The sequence below is a fragment of the Haliaeetus albicilla genome, chromosome 4, assembly GCF_947461875.1.
Source record: "Haliaeetus albicilla chromosome 4, bHalAlb1.1, whole genome shotgun sequence".
In the NCBI taxonomy this organism is placed as follows: Eukaryota; Metazoa; Chordata; class Aves; order Accipitriformes; family Accipitridae; genus Haliaeetus; species Haliaeetus albicilla.
The window spans coordinates 42,280,152-42,298,270 of record NC_091486.1 but is presented as its reverse complement, the minus strand read 5'-3'; the positions used below and the strand labels follow the sequence as shown (position 1 = coordinate 42,298,270).

General features: G+C 41.7%; 1 protein-coding gene across 11 annotated transcripts in view; it reads left to right on the top strand.

Annotated features, from left to right (window-relative positions):
- The window catches only part of AGAP1 (ArfGAP with GTPase domain, ankyrin repeat and PH domain 1), a 395,948-nt gene that overhangs the window by 348,544 nt on the left and 29,285 nt on the right, over nt 1–18,119 (top strand). For all 11 annotated transcript variants that reach the window (XM_069782145.1, XM_069782144.1, XM_069782147.1 and 8 more), the window contains one exon: nt 3,088–3,310. In XM_069782145.1, the coding sequence (XP_069638246.1) occupies nt 3,088–3,310 (223 nt within the window). The remainder of the gene's footprint in view (nt 1–3,087; nt 3,311–18,119) is intronic.

Here is an 18,119-nt window from a genome sequence, read left to right as displayed (position 1 = left end):
CATCACAAGATTCAATTTTATATGCACAATAGAAAAAAAAACTCTCTAAGAATAGAAAAGACGCAAACTTTTCTCTCCTGCTGCAACTCTGCAAGATGCCTTCACCCCAGCTTCTTCTTTTCCTGGCTCTTCTGCTCCTCCCTTTAGAGATTCCTTCTGCTCAGCCCAGAGCTATCTTACACATGTTTAACTCCTGAGGATTTAGCATGGCAAAGCCTTTCATCAGCTGCCTCGGGTCCAAAGGGATGAAGGAGACAGTGGGGAGGGGTTATTCTCCTGAAAGAGCTCTTCTAAGAGTTTTTGCCTTCAAATGATCAATCTGATTGAGGTGCAAGTCAAAGTGGGGAGGAGGTGTTTAGAGGAGAGAACTAAATACCTTTAAGAATATGGACAGCTGAAAACTGTAATCTGGGAATATTCAGTGATGTAAAAAAGCTCATTTTTGTTTGACAAATTATAAGTAAAACAAAGGGAAATTAGCTTTTTAGCACCTCTAGCTGCATTGAATGGGCTTTTTCCTTCTTTTGCCATCAAATGTGGATGTATGCATACTAAAGAAAAGCATGCCATGTGGTTGTAAATATTCTGAGCATCCTCCAATTCATAATTACTCTTAGCATCAGCAGGAAAAGTGAGCTGATTTTTGATCATCTTAAAAAAAAAAAAAAAAGGGAAAAAAAACCAGCTTGAATAGTTATGGCTTACTAACCATGTGTGGTTCTTTTCAGTATAAATCACTGATAACAAATTCCAAGCATGAAATTTAAAAAGTGCTCAACTACATGTGGGAAGAGGAAAATGCAGATAGGAGCAGTGAATTGCAAACAGAGACATCCCTGAGCATGTAGTTTACAAAGTTTACAATAACTTGCCTTTATTTTCGGTGAGTAGTGACTTGTGTCATCTAGCATACATCCTTTTGAGAACAATTTTTCATGTGCACACACTGAAATGGATGTTGTAAGTGACATCATGTCAGTTTTTTCCCAGAATCCATCGAACACTGCCACTTGTCCAAACTCCTCATTAGAGCCTTGTCTTGCTCCACATTATCCAGTTGCAACAAAGATCGCCAAGTCTGTTTTTTCACTGGATGTCTGTAATGAGTTCAACACTTGCCTTTCCTAGTTTGTCACTTTTGAACTCAGCTGTATGTTGTCAGATTGTTGAAATTTAAAATTCTGCCCTGACAAAATTTCCTTTAACTTCTTGGTTCTCGCTTTGGTGGACTACTTTGATCTTACCAGCACTGTCAATTGGAAGTAGGTGATTAGTTTAAAAAAATTATTCAGTAAAAGATACACTAGATGTGCTTCAAGTACACACAGGTATTTGGGAGGTCCTTAACATCAGTTCTGTTAGAATAATTGGAAAAATATTAATCAGTATTTTTTTCTCTTGTATCGTTCTGAGTTCGTGCCTCTTTGAGCTCATTGTGCTTGTTATTTTTGTGACGATAACCCTGGCCTTTGCAGGTCAGAGACAGAGGTTTCATTCCAAGTCACAGTTTGCAAATTTTAAATTATTATCTGCTGTGTTTAAGCTTTTACTAACAAATTAGTATTACAGGTTTTTTAGTGTGTTTCAAATATACTATTGGTTCCCCCACTGGCAAGACACCGGAACTGGTAGAGGTGACCTGAAGAAATATGCAGGAAAGGAGTTTGTCATGGTTGTCCTACCAAGGACCTGGACAGTACGGCAGGAGTTTTGCCTCACCTTATTTTTGGAGATCTGAAATGCTGTATGTTCCTAGTACAAGACTTGGTATGGACAGAAACTTTTAGAATGAAAGATGTGGTTTTCTGCTCAAGTGAAATAAGACAGGGGATTTTTCTTGTTGGGAATACTTTTAGATTTCTAAGGACTGACTGAAAAATGTCAATCAATGCCTTCAATGAAATGTGAGACTTTGCAATTAAAATTATCTGCTTTCCTTTCATACTTTTTTGTCCAAACATGACATGGCAAACAACTAGGAATTGTTTTGTTTCCACATATTTTGGCTGCCAAAAATAACTTTTCAGTTTTGGGTTACACAAAGTCAAAATGAGTCTTTGGATGAAATTTACTGGAATGGAAGGGGACACTAGGAATTCATTTTCTATCCGCTCTAAATTTTATTTAGATTTGAATAAAAATTGCCTACCCTCTCAATTAATCACCATTTTCCTGCTTGGCATTTGTGATAGCCTACTAGTTCTTTGGGAGGCCCAGGGTAAGGCAAGAAGAAAAGATCTGACAGCAGGGGGGGAGAAAAAAAAGCCACCAAAAATTCCTCCCATATGTCTTTCATTGCATTTGTTAAAATGAATGTTTGTTGGAGAGAGGGACATTCATACAAATCTAGATTTAAATAACACAGGACAGTGACAAAAAAGTGAACCATCTTGGGAAATGACTTTGAATTTCCCAGCTTTTGTCAGGTTTGTCACAGCCTTATCGTTTGCGGGGTTATTTTTTGTGTGTGTGTGTGTGCGCCAGTGGAATCCTTCTGGCTCGTACACTAAAACTGGAACTGTTCAAAGTATCACATTTTCATCTTAGTACTTATCTCCCTGATCTTAGAGATGAAAACATACCCCATAGTGTGTTAGATGTAAAAGCCATATGTAGGTGATGATATAGATGGTTATTAAGGGAGTTGATATAGTTAGCAACAGAGACATTGTATCTAGTCACTCTTTTTTTTTCTCCTTTTTCCCTTGTAATTGGCTACGAGTGGCTCTAGATTCCCAAGGAGGGGCTTTCTCCACTACTTCCATCATCAGCTGCCTGCCACTGCATTTATATTTTCTTTGTTTCTTCTTTTGTCTGTAATTCATCTTTTTCTTTTGACCAAAGGTGGAATGATACATCTTTTGAGACCCCCCTCCACAATTTTTTTTCACTCCTTGAGGGTTTCTCAGAAGCGTTAGTATCTCCACAGGGCAAAATTGACCCTTCTGGAAGACCTTCCAACTGTGCTTTAGGACAGGACACCTGCATTTTTTTCCCCTGGAGCCAAAATCTTTATCCACAAACATTAACTAGAAGGTTTTGTTAGGTGTTTTGTTGTACTAATTGCTTGTGTCCCTTTTCCCATAGACCCTGACTGGGCCAGCTTGAATCTGGGAGCCCTCATATGTATCGAATGCTCAGGTATACACCGAAACCTTGGCACGCATCTCTCCAGGGTCCGCTCTCTCGACCTGGATGACTGGCCTATAGAGCTCATCAAGGTGATGTCTTCAATCGGGAATGAGCTGGCAAACAGCGTCTGGGAGGAGAGCAGCCAGGGCCATATGAAACCTTCATCAGACTCCACAAGGTAGGCTTTCCTACTCCATCTCACCGTGGTACGCAGCGGGCAGGTAGTATGTGATACTGCTGTAAGCTATGAGCACATAAATCCTCATCTTGGCATTGCAGTCAGAGGTGGTAAGGTGTTACAACATTTTACAACATGGACTTTTAAAATTCTCCCGTGGAGTACGCCTTGTAAAAATCATTATGTATATATATCTTCACTGCATGCCCAGGAAGAAATGTGTCAGAAGCGGGGGGTGTCAAAAGTTGAGTGACCTCCTTAATTTTTCACTCTTGTGAAGGTTTCGTCAGCAGCTCTACAATTTTTTTGTTCAATTGACTGACCGACAAAACAGTGGGAGATTGAAACCTCCCGCCTGGTTGTTCCTCAATCTAAATTATACTGTAATGCATTCCTTTGTTTCGGTTGGCCATGAAGTTCCTGGCTCTTGGACTATCAGTTTGTGATTAATAATCTGCCTTCAGCAGTCCAAGCTCACCCAGGAATTTGTACCTGGCTATCAGGTCTTTGAGTTCTCATCATGGAAGTTGAAAGTTCTGCTTACTGTGGACTTGCTTACCTTTTTTATGTGATATGTGAAACTATAAGTTGGGCTGGGGGGGAGCATGTTTCCTATGAGAACAGTATTTTACCTACCTCTCATAGCTCAACACAGTGAAAACCTTTCTGCAATATGTTGTCCTACCAAAAGCTAAAGGATTTTAATGCTTAATTTATCTGATCAGTGTCAAAGAAGATGTTTTGAAAATACTTTCCTGATTTTAGTAGATTCGAGATGCAAGTGCTGTTAGTTACAACTAACGCATTGGCTTGGGGGAAGCAGAGTGACCTCTGGCAGACTGTGTTTCAGCAGGGGGGTTCAGGCAGGAGAAAGACCTTCTGGACCACCTTGCACAGCTGGGCCAATCTTTGAAGTTGTCTTCAGAAGTGTGTCATAATTGTCTTAGGGGGAGCTCCGGGGGGGGCAGCCTGCATCCAAGCACTGGTCGGTCCCCAGTTAGCAAACGATACGATGGCAGTTTAGCTCTCAGTGTTTGCCTCCTGCATATGAGAGAAATCAAAGAGAGGGAATTATATTCTGATTTTGTTTATGTATATCTCTGGATCCTGCTTTTTCCAGTACGGAATCAAGTGAAATTACAACCTGGGAGTATATACCTGGGCCACCTCCTACGCTGTAGGTTTGTACTGGTGTCTGTAATAAAGTCAACTGTTTCTTATTGCATTATTTCGTTAGCACTGAAAAATGAATTTGTGGTGCCACCTTTGGTTCATCTTCGAGAATGAAGCCAGTACATTAATCAGGCTACTTAGATGAATGACTATGCATATAAAAATGTTCGGGGAGACCTACACAGAGGCTTTGTTCATACATAAACTGTTATGTCTGCTGTATACGTGTATATATTAGACAGCTAATATAATGATTTCATCAGGTAGATTGAAACCAACTTATTGCTGCCCTTCAGTCATTAGTATTACTTTAATCCAGAGATCTTACATTGTTGCACCTAACAAATGTATGTTGCTCCTTACTACTGAGGTGAACTGGAGAGATACCTCAATTCTAAATACTTCTAAAAGGAAAAGGCATATACTCAATTGGATTTTTTTTTTAATTATATTAGTATACATATAATAAAGACGTCACGAAAAATCTAAACTACATGTGACTGATGAAAAGAGAACCATCCACTTGAATTAAATTATTCAGGTTTTTAGGTTTAGAAGTGAGTTTTACTTATAAAAAAACAAGTTTGTTCTCTTTGTATTTCATGCTCACAGCTTATTTTCATTCTTGTTTGTTTCTGTACATCTTCATGTTTATATTCAGCTGTTTATGTTTGTCAGTGACGTAATTGCACCTTTTTCCTGGACTATAATATTTTTGAACAAAAGGTATAAAGAGTCATTCTATAAATATGCATTTCCATCTGTGTGTCCAGGTGCACACTTATGTGATGGAAGAGCTGTTAGAAAAAATAGTATTAAGATTATGTGAAAATATTCCCACAAAGCAATTGTAGTCTTGCTTTGCTCCTCTCATTTCTTCCACTGTTTGCAGCGGGGACTGAAGTGATATTTTCCACATAAATATCTGAAAGGTCTATTTTTTCAAAGTGTGTGCCTCCTTTTGTACTTTACTTTGGTCTCTACTAGCATCATAATCCTTCTGTGCAAGATGTGGCAAGAAAGTAAGTTCAAGTTCTTTAGATGTAAGTCGTGCATTCCATTTTCTTGCTGCTCTTTGCAGTTTTGCCTGAGGAATCCTATCAGAAGCAGCTACAATGGACCTGAAGTGGGGTTAAACAAACACCCCTTCTTTTGTTCTTGAGGGACTGAAGGGGGAAGAGGCAACTGAAGTTGAGGGACTGGGGGAAGAAGCAAGAAAGTAAGCAAGTAGAAATATGTTGGGGAGCTGAGATTTGGAGCTCTGGTGGAGGAGGGATGGAGGGAGTCCGAGGATATTTGGAGATCAGGGAAGAAAACAGCATACAGCAAAACTTCTTCTGAAAGGTAAGAGAACTGATAGCTAGTGTTGGGGGGCTGTTCCTGCCCATGCTGGTGGGCTCTGGGATCAGCTGGAGTCTGAGCACCGCTATATGCAGAGGTTCACGCACTCAACATGCCCTGCTTTGATGAGCTCTGTTCTCACCAAGGCCCCATCAGATGGGAGAGGGAAGTACTCCCATGTTTTCCTCCAAGTTTCTCCTGAACTTTTTCATATCCTCATTCCCTTCTGCAGCCCCACTTACTACCTCTGTCCTGTTTAGTGCTCCCATTTTCAGTTCCACTTATTAATCCACCCTCCATGGCTTTCCATGTATTTACTCAGACCTTCAGGCTGTGCCTGCAAACAAAGTGTTGGAAACACAAGAACAGAAGATTTCTTAACCGTTCCCCCAGCTGATTCAAAGGCTTAGCACAAAGCATCAGGAAAAGACCTTAGATAAATAAAATCTTCTCACGTGTTTCTTTATGATAGGCGTATCTTAACTCTTCTGTCTGCACTGTGCCACTTCCCAAGCAGCAAAAGTTGTCAGCACAATGATGGACCCTCTGTTAATAAACACTTGTAGAGGGGATCGGACATACATGGGTTTCACCATTTCATGTTGTGTCTTTCTATTGGAGATGAAGCCATCAGTGGAAATGCACAGGCTTTCTAGGGGCAAAAAAAGGGTTATTGAGTGCTCCACAGATACTGAATCTCTTGGGCTGGGAGTCTCAAGGAGGGTTCACATGCTGGACTGAAAGGAACCTCTGAAAGTCTTGGCATGGCTTCAAAAGCAGGCCCTTCAGCTTGGGAGGAGTTGGCACTGATCACTGAATCATTGCAGTGGCATCCCATGCATTTCTGTTGAGTAGAGGGAAGGGTGGAGAGACCCAGGGAGACCGACATTTTGCAGGAGAGATTGCCAAATGGCTACTTGAGGTCACAGCATAATTACACAGTCTTACTCAGGAAAAAGTCATCAATATTTCTAAAAACAGAGCTACACCAGCCTGCAAGTACAGCTTGCATTTTTTTATTTCGTACACTCAGAAATAACATTATCAAACTTAAACCACATTAAACGTACCATACCGCTGTCCTTTCCTAGTCCACTCAAATTCACTTAAAACTCTTTTTCTGAGAAAGTCATGGGGAAAGATAAACCTGCACATGTATTTTGAAGGTCAGAAAGGCTCTCAGACTTGAACTCAAAGTCTGAGAGTTTTGTAGCAGAAGGCATTGCTCCTGTTACTTCCATCTGGGGTATATTGCCCAGGTACATCCTCTAATGTTAACGTGTGCCAGGTCTCATCAAGTCTGAGAGGCAGCTTATAAAATAAGCAGATCTCCAGGTTTTTCGGTGCCACTGGATCAAAAGTAACACCTTGGATGGCCTCTAGCATTGAAGTGGAAGGCAGCGCAGGTGATGGGAGCACAGGTGCAATGGGATCCCCCCAAGGAAGCAGTGTAGAGTAAAGCAGTAGCATGAGGCAAAGTTCAGACTGAGGGTGTTGGCATGATTGCGGGGGAGGAAAGAGGAATAAACACAAGTTCCTGGTGAGCACGAGAAGTTGGCAAAGAGGCAGAAAACCCAAGCACGGGCGAATATGTGAATGTGAAAGGGAAAGGGGACCAGCTGGCCTCTGAGCGGTGGTGTCTGTGGGTCCCTGATTAGGTCAGCTTTGGAAGGCTGGTAATTGGTTCCAGCAATTACCAGCAGCCCTGAGAAACGCCGCTCAAACTTCGGGAGCCCTGTGACAAATTAAAGCTGACTGCTGGTGAAGGAGTATCGACTTCCCATTTCTAAACAGGGGGATCATTAGTCAAGAAAAGCATCTTTTAATTACTCGCAGGAAGAAAAAAAAAAGGGGGGGGGGGAGATCTTTCAGTATGGATCCTGCAACAACTGCCTTTTTTTTCCAAGTGTATTCAATATTAAATTTATTGTCTTGGAGGGGAGGGGGCGAGCGGGGAGAGTTTGCCTGCGGTCCCTCCTTCGGTAATGCAGGTTTAATTTCGAATGAGAAGTCAAATTAGAGTAAATCAATGTTGCAACAATTAACTTGGTCTGGGGATGAGATCAGGATTTTCCCCTCTAATTGCTATTGATACTATTTAAGCACACTCTTAAAACATTGATTTGGAGTGGTGCAACACTGGAGTAGCCCAGTGGGGTAGGGGCAGAACTGCTCCATGGAGGAATGTCGGAGATGTGGTGATGCCAGCTTGGGGAGTCTACACCATGTTTCGCCTGGGCCTTTTGCACTGGTACGTAGATCTCCTACCAGATATTTAGCTTTCTTCTGGACACACCTCACATGTTTTGCTTCTCCACCTACTATTCTTGCCCGTGTGGCTTCAGGTTTGCAGACTTGCTTGCCACCATCAACTTCCTAAGATGTCGTTGGCCTTTTCCAAATGAGATGAGCTGCCCCCATCCCTCTGCCTGCTCCAGGAGGTGATTATCTGCTCCCTGTCCCTCACCCTCTTTCTCTGAGCTCCCAAGGTCTCCCATCTCTGTCTCGCTGGGAGTACTGGGGTGTGCCAGCAACAAGGCCACCTCCACCAGCTGGAGGCTGCTGGCCAAGAGGAGGGAGAGCAGCGTGATATCCCGGCACCATCCGAGGCATGGTTTTTGTTCTTCTGCTCAAGCGATGCTGAATATTTGCATTACCTATGTGCAAACCTTAAAGTTAAAGGGGTCCACCATTTCGGCATCTTTTTGAGAATATTCATAAATAGGAAGAACCTCCAACTCCATTAACAATGTATTTTTAAAGCGAGGGATGGGTGGTTAGTAGAAGCTCAGGCGTAGTTTTAAGCTCTGCTGAGGCAGCCCCAAGCAGCAGTTCTTTAAATGGAGCTTGGACATTGGAGCATCTGCTGCATTTTTGCTCAGGTAGTCTGTTTGCATAGCAGTCACCCTGTTTATTCTGGTTACCAAAGGTTATAAGAAAACAGAGAGGTTCTTAAAGCTGTCTGAGAATTCCGGACTTAGGAGCCAGCATTGTTGGGAATTGACTTTCACCTTACAACGTAAGATCCAGTTTAATCCCTTGCTCACTAATGAACTGAATTTAATGGTGTCAGAAAAAAACATTGTGCAGCTCAACTATATTTAGCAGACTTTTACAATCCTAAGCAGAAGCCTGGCTTGCCGATTTGAGGCTTCTGTCCGCTATGCTGAGCGTGCACTGGTTTCTGGGGGATAACTGGGGAGCGACTTCTATGAAAAATATTAAACCATGACTTCTTTTTTTGGTAAAAATAATTATTCCTTCATTATAGATGGTACAGATAAAGGGCAAGCCCAGGGAAACTGAGTAGTTAAGATCCCGGTATTGTATCCTGAATCTTGTAAGGATGCTCTGTTTCATCTCTCTCTCATTTCTTGTTCCTTTTGGCTATCAGATTGCTGTTATAGTCCTGTTGGTCTCCGATTCCTGGCATAAGGCCGCAGCGTTACAAATGGGACCTGGGGGAACGTCAGTACCTCTCTATCCGCAATTGTCAGGTCTGGTTTCTTAGCGGTTCTTGGCCTGATGAGGTCAGTGTTTTGTGCCTTTTGAATGCTCCTCCATGCTTGACACCTTTCCCATTTCAGGGGTGGGGGAAGGGTGTTTTTAAAAATAAATAAAAAAAATTAAAAAAAAAAAAAAATTATTGTGAAGGGCTGACCAGAACCCATCTGCAGTTGGGTGGCATCTGCTCCCCACATGTCACTTCCCTCATTAACAAGCAATTGAATTAATTAAATGCTACTCAGAACACGCATAACAAGCTACCGGCAGTGTCCAAATTAGCACTGATAATCAAGGATGATTTCCTTTATTATCCTGCTAAGTGGTGTGCAGGCTCTGATCTCCCTGTCTGCCCTCATCTATTTACATACCCCCAGCTTCTGCCTTTAGAAGCTGAGGTTATCTTACCTAGTTAATTTGCCACGATCACCAAGCATGGCGGATTGATATTCCTGCCTCTGCTGAAGCAACCCCCCCCCTTCTCCCCCTTTCCTTCCTCCCCAAGCCTGGTCCTTTGTATCTCAAGCTCACTGATAAATTAAAAGCCACCCCTGTGGTCTCTCAAGTGAGTAATAGAGGCAGAAATTTCATTTTGCAACTGGCTGATTTAATGATCCAAAGGGTAATTAATGGCCTGATTATCTTAATGTTAAATATGTCCGGCAGCAATTACTGTGACCTCCCGCTTGTCAAGGTCCAGGCTATGCTCTTCTTTCAATTAAGTTCTCTGGGGCTTAATGGTATGAATAAACTCCTCTGATTCTATCATTCCGGACTCTGAGATTTAAGCGAGCTAGGGGCTCGTTTGGAGTTTTAATCAGCCCGTCTTCTACTTGAGCGATCAGAGTTAACAATTATAACAAGGACAGTTTAACTTTCTTTCTCTCCCCCCTCCTCCTTTCTACTTCTTTATAATTTTTTTTAATTTTTTTTTTTTTAAGCGCTCAGAGGGAATTTTGTTGGCTGCAGCGGCAGCTTTGCTAGGCTAGTCTCTCCCTATATAAATTATCATGTGAATGCCGCTGTTTTTCCATTTGACAGGCTTAATTAATTGGCAGGAGCGCCCGAAAATGACAGTGCCACTAATTGCAACTCCAAGTCCATTTCTGTCATTGCGGCACGCTTGTCAGCGGGCATGCCCCGCTCCTTGCCACGGCCGGAGTTTGTTGACGTTTTCCATTTCGGTTTTCACATCTCGTCGGGGAATGTGATGGGATGTGATAGCCCAAGATGTGCCTTTGGGTTTTCCAGGCATGCAGTTTGTGTGCAAGAATGACATTTACTGCCAATAAAGTTTAGGCAGCTGGGCTTCTGGCGACCCAACAGCTGCTAGGGGACTTAAGATTTGACTTAAGATATTTCAGCAAATCCTATGAACAGGGGAGACTTTGGGAAGGATTTAATAAAAAGGGGGGGGGGGAACAACACCAACAAAACCTGAGAATCATAACTCACTCCTGGTCTTTCTGGTGGCTGAACTACACTGAACAGCACATCTCCCACTGAGCTAGAGTTATATTAGCTCTGTTTTGGACAGCAGATATTTCATAAAGATAATGAGGAAAATGTATAAATTATTAGTTACAGGGGTATTGCGTTTTCAAATGCACACATAAATAGAAAGACTGATTCATTGCTGCCAGTAAACTAAAACCTTTCCCTGTATGACTGTAGAAATGAACTGATTCTGACATGCTAGATTGCATGTTTTCAGATTAGAGTAATTATAATTGTTTTAAAATTAAATAAATAAATAAAAAATGTCACTTACCAGTAGCTTCCAGGAAATGCGTCTAATAAGAATAACCGAGGCAAATAAAATGTCAGCTTGGGTGGCGGCTGGTCAGATTTCACCATTTGGAGGCCTCAGAAGCTCAAATGTAATACGCCAAAGATGAAGGTTAGTAGCAGTACAATGTATTTTATTGTCCTTGTAGCTGCTTGGCAGACTTTGTCATCCAGGAGCTGATCTGGTAAAACACTGGTGCCTACATAGCGGTGTGGGAGATGCCTGGATGATTAAAAATAAAAACAACACAACAACAACAAAAAAAACCTTGACCCCAGTTGTCCAAGTTAATGAGCACTTTAGATAAAATGCTCCCTGGTTCAGCTGCATGTTTCTTATGTGCAAATGTGTCTTTGATAAAAACTCAAACACTTTGTAAACAGAAGCCTAGTTTGCAATTATTATTATTATGATCGTTATTCTCCTTACTGCCTGTGAAAGAGAAACCTGCAAAGGAAGTATTTCTGTCTCCTTCTGCAGTGCATTAGAACATTTGTTAAACAGCAGAGGTGTAAAAGCCACAGTACTATTCTTTTTTTTTAATCTAAATAGCATAAGTACCACTTTTATTAAATTCTCTGAATATTTAGATTATATGTGTATGTGGACCTAGCACACTGCTCTCTGCATTCATACTTCACATGGAATATATACATGCTCTGTGGACGCTGTGATGTAGTATGTTAGGGACCCATATGGCCCATGGTCAGCAGAGATTTCCACTTAGGCTGGGTTTATAGTCTGTCGTTTTCATCTTGCTTACCAACTACCTTCTGGAAAGTTTGCCTAAGTATTGCTGGTGTAGTCTGAAGTTTTTTGAGAGAAGAGCCAAAGAAACTGTCATTGCTTTTGTCTTTTTCTCATTTTCCCTGACATCTCTTACGTGTTAGATTATCCATACATCCATTTGTTGTTCGTCCTTTGAAAAATGTTTTTGAAGAGGAGAGAGGAGAGCAGTATGTTTCAGCCTTGTTTCGATATCTGCTAGCAAAGATACCTCCTAGCTAAGACACTAAGATCCTTCCTCAAACCCAGATTTTATGGGTGTGGTGACAATATCAAAGTGAAGATCAGAGTGGTGGGCCACAGGCAACGGTCAACCTTTGAATACTGAACTAAAGATAAAAAGAAGGGAATGGCCTTCAAGGGGTCTTGAGAGAGTAGCTTTGTTTTCATACAGTAGAGGAAGAGGAAGGCAACAGTCTATGTTTTAGCAGCTTTTTGCCATTTTCTTACAAGTCTTGTGGCATTTGGTGGGTTTCTTCTGTAACATGTCATTCCCCAGGAACTGTGGAAAACACTCAACCCTTTTTTTTAAAGATAGTTTTCAGTGTTGATGAAAAAATCAGAAACCCACTCTGAATACACCCAAAAGACTTGAAGAAAGACATCCTTGACTGTATTAAGCTTACAAGTCAGAGCTGCTTGAGGACATCTTGCCTCTTGAGGTTTCTGCAGTAGGACAGGTGATAGAGACTGAAATGTTTTACCTTGGAGGTACAGTCAACCCAAGGTACCTTTATTCTGCTGAGATTCTCAACCATTTTTTGTTCTATTTTTGTGTGTATTTGGCTGCCACACTGAAAAGCACCAAGTTAAGCTGAAATTCCCTAAAAAAGAAGTTGATGAGCTGTTACGCTTTGGGAAATCTAGGATTCAAGCTCAGGACTCAAGCAAGGAGGATTTGTTTCCATTGTATAAACAGTGACAAATGAGACAGTGGAGAGATATATTGGGAAAACAGTATTCATAAGTCAATAATCAGCTGTCAGAAAAAGTGGGGTTCTGTTTGCTAGAATAAGAACCAGTCTGTTGGTTGAGTGCTTGTTCTAAAGGTCTCAAAACAGTGTAGGATCTTGTCTTCAGACTTAATTTTCTATTTAGATATGGACTGATTATTTCTTGTTTTGTATTATTTCTCTCCCAAACACCTAGCAGGCTAGAGAGCATCTCAGATTTGACAACCAAAGTGCCTTCACTGTGACTTCACATCTGCTTGGCCATAAGCTACTTGAAGAGGTCAACGCAGAACTCACCAATAGAGAGATAACCATCACTGTGTTTATTAGTAACTACTTGGGCCAATGTTTAACTGTGGTACTGCAACAGAGGAATGGAAGACCTAATTAGAACAAAGAGATTAATTTCAAATGAGAAAAAATTGGATGTTGTATTTATAAATTGAGGGGAAATATGGCTTGCATCAAGCTAATGGCCAAAGGTCAGTACCACTTAAAATGAGTCAGATGCCAGCCGCTGTGGGTTAGTCTTTCCCCAAATACCTTGACACCTTTATAAGCATTTAGAAAGAAAGCAGAAATAAGACTCAATCGGATGCCACAGCAAATTCAGCCATAACAAAAGATGGACAATGATACCTATATGACAGTGACATTTCCCATCCCTTGGTGACTGTAGTCTCCTATCCATCTAACTGCAGCCCAAAATCATTACAGACTTGCAAAGGGACAGGTCCATAAGCAAACGCTGTATTTCAGTCCAGAAGCCAGACCAGAATGATGGTTAGATCTTCTGCAGAAGTGCAAAGAAGACCAGGTAAGTTAGTTTTCTCTAGGGTCTTGAAGAGATCTGGAAGGCTTTTACTGAGAAAGAAGCATCAGGCTTAGGTAGTGTGCTGCCCTTCCACCCATCAGTCCCTTCCACCCTGCAGCCTATGTAAGCACTATATCAATGTAAAGGAAGCAGTGGGAATTCATGGCCAGGGGCAAGGGGGCAGATGGAGGCAGATCGGCCCTTCCAGCAGCAGCCTGCAGCTGGAGCACATCAGGCATAAGGTGAAACAGCACCCTGCTATTGCTCATTTGCATCAAAATAAGGATTGGTGGTGAATAGTTTTGAATTAGGTAACACGTAGACTCTACAGTTTTCTCCCTGATATTTAAAAAAAAAAAAATTTAAAAATTGCTGCCTTGCCAAACTTGGAATTGGCCGCGTGGACTGGAGATTGAAACCGAGCTATTTGTGAGGGGTTATTTATGGTCCTTATTTTAGCTGTCTAAGATGAAATACCTGAATTAGGAGCACAATGTAGTGTAGCTTTACAGTCTGAACTCTGGGATGGGGCAAGCATGTGTAGATGAGTATTAAACCCAAAACACCACCACCACCAGAAACTTGATTAAGCTCATGTGCTCCTTATTTTCAGGAGTTAGCATCTATCAAATCGGATGGGGTTTTGCTGGAAGGACAACATATTTCTGTGACTCCAGGAGCAACACCTTGTTCAAAAACACAGAAATGAGTGAACTTTGCAACAGAACATTTGTAGGGGAGTATATTTATGTTAGCTAGGCTTACTTGAACCCATTTTTTAACGTTTACACTGAAATTAAGTTCCATGCTGCTCAATGTATATGTGAATGCACACATCTGCTACTCCCAACACCTAAGGAATAAATATGGAGAGTTTCATCTTAAATATGGCAAGCTAAAAGCAACTGAAAAATGAAATTTACTACATGAAAAATTGGGCAGCCTTTGCCAGATCACCAAAGCGATCTTTGCCCTCGCTGTCTTTAATAGTAGCTATTTTATCAGTTATTTCCAAAAGGAAAAGCATTTAACACTTGTGTCACTATCGAAAGTCAGACGTTTGTGAGGCCGAAACTTGTAATAATAAAAAGGCCAAAAAAAGCAATTGAGGGAAAAAAAATGCTAAATGCCAAGTATCAGCTATTACAAGGTCCAGATCCAAAGGCTCAGATCTTGGGTCAGATCCAAAGGCTCATCTATGAGATGCATTCAACTTTTGAAAGGACTGTAAGTCGAGCGCTTGCTGCTGCTGAGAAACACAACAGAGCTGCTTAGCTGGCAAAGGAAATATCCAGCATATTAGAAAATACATATTTTGTTAGAAAGAAATCTTGTGTAAAACATTTTATTTGAAGCTTTTCTGTGTACTTGGTGTTTAACCTGTTCTTTTCGTTTTTCCTGCCCTAAGGTCATGGCTGTCTTTCTGTACACAAGTCTCACCAAACATGAAGTGGTTTAACTAAACATACAATTCAAATTGCTCGTTATATACATGGCATAAGAGCAGTGACTCTAAAGCCAGTTTATTCCTGGTTTGTGCTGCTGAAGCTTAGTATTATTTAAATTATTTTTAACATTTCTACATACGTTTTCTGCTGTAAAGAGATATATTAAACCCATTGCGGTTAAATATGAGGACAGGCTGTCACTGGTTAGGCTGAGAGGGTGGGAGGGTGGTCCTCATGTTATGTTTTTCCTGGGCTTAACTCAGATGGGATGTTATGGGAAGGTTGTGTTGCACAGGCAAAAAGCTTTCGGTAGCGATCACCAGTGATGGTGGTAGTTGTGTTCCTTCATCCTCCCACGTTGTTTTTGACCATTTCAGCCTTCGGAGGTTGTTTGGATGGCAGATCACTTTGCCTGAGCTTGTGGTACAGCAGAGAAAAGAGCATGCCTAAAGCCAACGGTGGCGATGCTTAACAGTACTTTAAAAAAAGGCAGTGCCTTGCCGTGCTACTGGTGGCTTTGCTGGCCGGTGACACTAGGCACAGAAACAGCAGCATGCCTTTGCTTTGGTCGTGGCTACAGAACCTGCAGGGCTCCATAACAGTAACTGTGACCAACTTTCTCTCTTTTGTGATTTTTTTCCTTTTTTTTCCTTTGTTTAAGACTGAGCTTTGTTTCTGGCTCTGCAGGAAGCTGGTAGCCTATGGCAAGGGACTGGGGAGATAAGACTTCAGTAAGATAACTAAATGAAAAGGGCAGCAGTGAAAAGATGGTGCTGGCTTTTGACTGGACTGAAACTTGATATACACATCAGCCCAAATGCAGTTTCCCCACGGCTCTCAAATATTATCCGTTTGTCAGAGGCAATGCGCTTACTGCTGGATTTTTAGATGTGCGGGTGCTGGTGAGAGAGCCAGCAGCGAACCCCTGAAAGAGAAGAGTGACCGGAAGAAATAAGACCACCATCACTTTAGCTTTAAAGTAATTAAATAGCAGGCTAAAATGTGTTGAGGTGAATACAGGTGACGATTCGGAGCTTTTAGAGGGTAGGAATTAGAGTGAGATGAAATGCCTTACTGTGCCTATTAACTAGATTGTGCAGACAGTGCAAAGTCCTGTCGCTGAAGCATTTTTTGTGCGAGTCTGCAGAGACGTACGGTAGTGAGAAGAAGCCATCTCTTAATAATTGGTAAGCCTCAAAAGGTACAGATGGGATAAGCTTCAAAAAGTCTTCATGCTGAACAGATGATTATGTCATGGCCTAGAAATCTCCCAGCTAACTTTTCTTTCTCCCCACAAGATTTAAATTTTCCTGGTTTCATCCAGGTCAGAATTTCTAAGTGATGTTTTTGTTGTATTTTCATCTCTTTACAGCACGAGCCAGACTCGGAAAATCGAGGTGCATGCACAATTAAATCATGACCTCAATTAACACTTTTAAGACTCCTCCACAATTGAAAAGAATAGGATTGTGTCTCTGTGTACTAAAACTGAAGGATATCTTCAGCCTCCAGCTTGAGATAATATCCAGAAGTTGACTTTGTTCCTTTCTCAAGAAGCAAAAACTTGCAGCTCTAATCCTTTGCTGATTACATGCGTGTGCTCCTGAGTCTTTCCAGACCAGATCTGTTTTGGCCACTTGCGCAACTCCTGCAGCTCAGATCAGTCATAAGTAGATACCTGAGATTGCTTGGACTGGCCTGTTGCATTAAGGCAAAAAAAGGGGGGGGGGAGGAAGCAGCTACAGAAATGAAACTTAGTTGTTCGGACCTCCAGTCAAGGAGAAATAGAAGTTTTAATGGATTTAAAATATTATTGCAGTTGCAATTTTGAGAAGTAGTCAGAACTGCAGTTTTAGTTGGTATAGGTGCAGTCAGCTGTGGTTTCAGCTGGCTGCTGTGGACACCATCACCAGTGGGAGAGTATTGGTGTAGGTCAGCGCTTGCTTTGTCTGGCATCCCTTGGGAGAAGACAAGGATTTACTGGTGGGCTCATGCTGCATGCACCATGCACACTGCAAGTGATGCACATACATGCATATAACCTGCGGTCTTTGGGAAATGTCCAGCCCTCTGCCTGTGCATGGGGTGACCATGTGCAGCACGGGTTCATTGCACACAGCCTTTCCTTGCTCTTCAAATCATCAGGCATTTGTGAGCCTAGAAAGGGTGAGCACTGCTGCCTTAGATCAGTCTGGCTGGCAGTCTCCCCTGCAATCTGTAAAAGAGAACAGGTTTCCCAAATGTAGAGAAACATAGACCATGATCTGTAACATGCTAATGGGCTGTGGTGGTCAGAAGAGCTGCCCATGTTCTAGCTGAGGATCAGGCCCCTTTCAGATGCACAGTGAAGTCATTCATCTTATCAGGTCACTTCTGGAAATAACAGCCATTCCCTCCTATGGTGTAATGTAAGTGTTATGTTGGATTATAATTTGGTTGGATCTTTTCTTGTTTGCTTTCTTATTTAAATAGAAATCCACTGGCACTAGCATTTTGCAGGCAGGAGATAAGTTTTTCTTCATGGAGCCAGGCTGTAGAATACTGTTGAGTTTACGTGTTAAAGAACAATGTTAAAAAAAAAAAAGGAGAAAAAAAAGAACATCCTTGAAATGGGAGTGCGGTAGGAGCAGTGCAGAGGCAACTTGCTTTATACTTTTAAGAGTTCACCAACCTCATTGCTTGGCTTATTGCTCTAGGGCAAGTTAATTAAAGCCAACAGAGAATTTAAAATTGGGGAAGGGGAACATTTCTTAATTATGTTGTGGAATTTCTTTCTAATTCATGTCCTTTCAAAACCTAGTATTTGTGAAGCCCCTTGCCTGTGGCAGATCAGCCCCGAGGCTGGTATGGCAGAGTGTAGCTGGCACACAGGTTTGCTGGTGCCTTCATGAAACATGTTTGGAGGCTAGATAAACTCAGCTGAAGGTCATTTGCAAAATATCCATTTTGTATGACTGATGGCAGTTCTGTTACAAAGAAGTCACCAACATTTTGAATTTTT